The following is a 3,529-nucleotide window of genomic DNA, read 5'->3' on the forward strand; positions in this document are numbered from 1 at the left end:
AGAAAATGGCTCACGTAGCAGTGGCAGCAGAGCCTCTCTCCTCATGCCCAGGTGGGAATCCGCTGTGCCATGTGTTCTGCGTGCCAGACACGGCTTGCACTGCCTTCTGCAAGGCCAAGCTGCTGAGATCACAAAGCCAACATGTGAGAATGACAGGGCGAGGGGAGCGGCATGAAGATGGGCAGCCCAATTATTTACTTTTACATTTGCATAGATTAATTTATCTTTTTATTGCCTTAGTTATACCCTTCAATTTCCTGCAAAAGTCATTGAGTGGCATCAGAACGCTTAGGTATATTATCAAAACACTATTGTGTGAAATTCTCACTGAAGACAACTATTGTTTACATTTTACTGAAGAGTATTAAATAGCTAATCAGATTTTGTTTTCTTGTACCTTTGGTTTTTCATAGACACTCCAGCAGTTCTTGTTAGCAGAAATTGCCCTACCTCTCTTATCCCAAAGCCTCAGTGGATGGGAGGAGCCACCATGAAATACATGGCTTGAGTGCCATGGCATCAGCCTAATAGGACAAATCTGGAGACTGCACATCATAGTGCTCATCCAGCTCAAGTGGAGTGACGGCATGTGCTGATTTGATGCTGTCAGGATAGGTCATGTTAATGGCAATTACTTATTTTACTGTTTCAGGAAGACACTGTGAATTATACAAAGATCCCTGTGTTAATATCAACTGTCAGAACGGTGGCACTTGTGACAGCGAAGGTCTAAATGCGACATGTATTTGCGCACCTGGATATACAGGCAAGTAATCTGCACGTCTCACAGAACGCCTAGTTGTCTGCGTTTGCTGTGTCCAAAAGAAGGCAAACACCAAGTGAGACTGTGTCCCTTCAAGGAAACGAGTTAACCTGGTCTTTGCTGAATTGTAGATAGTCTAGTGGGAATGAAAAGTTCTTGATACAGCTTGCAGCTGCTTTGAGCTTTAAAATGTTTGCAGAATTCACTATGCTAACAGCTATTTAACATGCGTTATGACCTTACTGTTTGCGACTGGATTGTGTTTTTAAAATAACATTTTGAAAGCTTCCAGGTAAGTCAATATACTAATTAGACACTGTTGAAACTGTTAAACGTTTTAACATGGACCTTAGTTACTGGGAGCTGAAGAAGCAAGTTATTTTGTTACCTGAACGTGCAATTGCTAAACGCCCTAAAGTGCTTGTGTTGAATCAGCTCACACTTTCAGAGTAATGGTAGGCAGCCCATTTAATCCTTTGGCCTCGTGCTTAAACTGTCCTGATTGGTGTAATCCACGTGTCTGCTCTCAATTCACCACCTGATGCTCTGTTAGTTATGTAAGGTGATATCCAACAGTAATACATAAACCCCTTCATAGCTGTTTTGTAGGTCAAATTGTGGTTTTTGGTCTGTGCTAATTCAAGGACTCTTTTTTTTTTTTTTAAAAAGAATTAGCTTTCCATTCTACAGTGGCTGTTTCTTCGAGGCACTGAATATCTACAGTTTTGTACAGCACTTCAGAATATACAGGATAAATGGTTACACCACATTTTCTTGAAGGAATTTACAGTTAAAGAAATGAGAAACACATAATCTGGGTGGGGTTAGTCAAGTCACTTAGTGCTCAGACTCTGTTTTCACCTGGTTGAAGGAGGATAGCATTCCTTCTTGGAGCTCTGTGAGACTTCTTGAAACAGTTATGGAACACTTTCCATGTTCTGAGAATAAAGATGCTATTGAGCTATAAGGTGTTTTTCAGCTAGAGTAAAATTAAATGACTGATGATGTACCTGCTACTGAGGCACTCGCTGTATACAAGTTTGGGTTTTGTTGTTTGTTTGTTTTTCTGATACAAGGTGAAGAATGTGAAATTGATGTAAATGACTGTGACAGCAACCCATGTCACCATGCTGGAACTTGCATAGATCAGCCTGGTGGTTACATGTGCCACTGTCCACACGGATGGGTCGGTGCAAACTGCGAGATACGTAAGTTTTGTAGTTTTCTAAAAATGATACATTATAATAAATCTATATTTGTGTCTAAATACTAATCTGAACAAGTAGTCTGAATCATCTGTAAATAATCAAAATTCTGTTAAGTGCATTTTCTTTTCGGGCATAACGTTTCACAAGTGAAAGTTAGAGAATCCTGTTTCTGGGCACCTTACTTAGAGATGTGTTGGATTAGGTTGTCAGAGATGTTACCTCACACTGGGCACTAAGCAGTTGGCCTTTTAATTGCACTTGTGCTTCAGAGCTTACTTTCCTACTTACCTTGGGTAAAGCATACTTCCACAGTGCTAGAAGCACGGTCCTGACAGACTTGCGTTGACTTCTGAGCACCTGCAGCTCAAGTGATGTTTCAGCAAAACAAAGCTGAACCTGCTTACCGAAGGAAACAGGTCCTGTGTAATTGTGCTGTGACCTGTGTGGGCATGTGTTCACCAACTTTTTCAGGAATAACTTGTCCAACCCAAGATTGGTTTCTGTTAGAACGATAAAGGTCTCTAAACCAAAATATTTCCTAAACACTTAGTAAGACTTAAAGAGGTTCCATTGGTGGGTCTAGTGAAGGAACTGCTTCAGTGTGATCTCGCTTCTTGGTATAGGGAAAAGCTTCAGTGTAAGTGCACCCTCATGAAGCAGTAGAGTCCATGAGAGGAAGGAAGCATGAAGCCCAGCCTTGGAAGAGTTAAAATGGAAATTAGGCTTTGTTAGGTTTGCTTCTCATGGAGCTGCTTTGTATTTCTGATGTTTTATTCTTGGGCTGCAGATATTGTCTTTACTAGGGTGTTTAGCAGTGTATTTAACTGCTTGAATGCTGAGGTGCTGTGGTCATAGATCCCGTCAAGTCTCTGTACAGATACACAAGTTTGTGTGAGGGGATTTGCACCTCTTAGCACAGCTAATGTTGCAGGGGTAGGCGATAGGTTTAAAAAAAAAACCCCAAAAACAGAAAGGACTTAGAGAGCTTCTATTGTACCTTCATAAGAAAATACCTACACAAAGGTTGGAACAAAAAATGTTTTGTAGATCTCATTTACTCAAGATGCATATGAAGATTCTCTTTTTTACTCCTCTTTTACTTAAACATGTCTACTTTTTTCTTTTTAGTACCTCAGTGTAGTACAATTACATTTCTGTTATGTTACGGAATGAATAGATGCCAAAGGGAAGCTGACTGGCTCGCAGGCTTTCTGAGCCCTGCGCGTGTTCTCTGTGAAATCAGTGATGCTGGTTCTGGAGCCCTCTGGCTGGCATGCTCTAGTCACTAAGCAGGTGGAAGGAGCCTTTTCTGCTGCCCAGCTACTCCGTTATTCCTGCTTCCCCTGTAAGGGACACGTGCCCCTAAACACTGTATATGACAGGCGGGCGCAAGCTTGCATCTGTGCTTGGTCAATATTGACTCCTTTCTGACCTCGATTATAAGTGTACAAGAGAGAAAGAATAGCTAGAACTCTGCTTAGACTTTGCTCTCTTGCGGGAGGAGGTTGTCTCTGCGTAGGGTGTATTTCTCTACACACAGCATCTGTTCATAGCTGAA

At 41.5% G+C, this 3,529-nt stretch overlaps 1 protein-coding gene across 1 annotated transcript in view; it reads left to right on the plus strand.

Moving 5' to 3' along the window:
* Positions 1–652: 652 nt before the first annotated feature.
* The window catches only part of LOC104499598 (delta and Notch-like epidermal growth factor-related receptor), a gene marked incomplete at its 5' end in the record, with an annotated part of 10,745 nt that continues 7,868 nt past the window's right edge, over positions 653–3,529 (plus strand). The window contains 2 exons of the mRNA XM_010143123.1: positions 653–766; positions 1,840–1,971. Coding sequence (XP_010141425.1) covers positions 653–766; positions 1,840–1,971 — 246 coding nt within the window. The remainder of the gene's footprint in view (positions 767–1,839; positions 1,972–3,529) is intronic.

The sequence above is a fragment of the Buceros rhinoceros genome, unplaced genomic scaffold, assembly GCF_000710305.1.
Source record: "Buceros rhinoceros silvestris isolate BGI_N320 unplaced genomic scaffold, ASM71030v1 scaffold2979, whole genome shotgun sequence".
Classification (NCBI taxonomy): Eukaryota; Metazoa; Chordata; class Aves; order Bucerotiformes; family Bucerotidae; genus Buceros; species Buceros rhinoceros.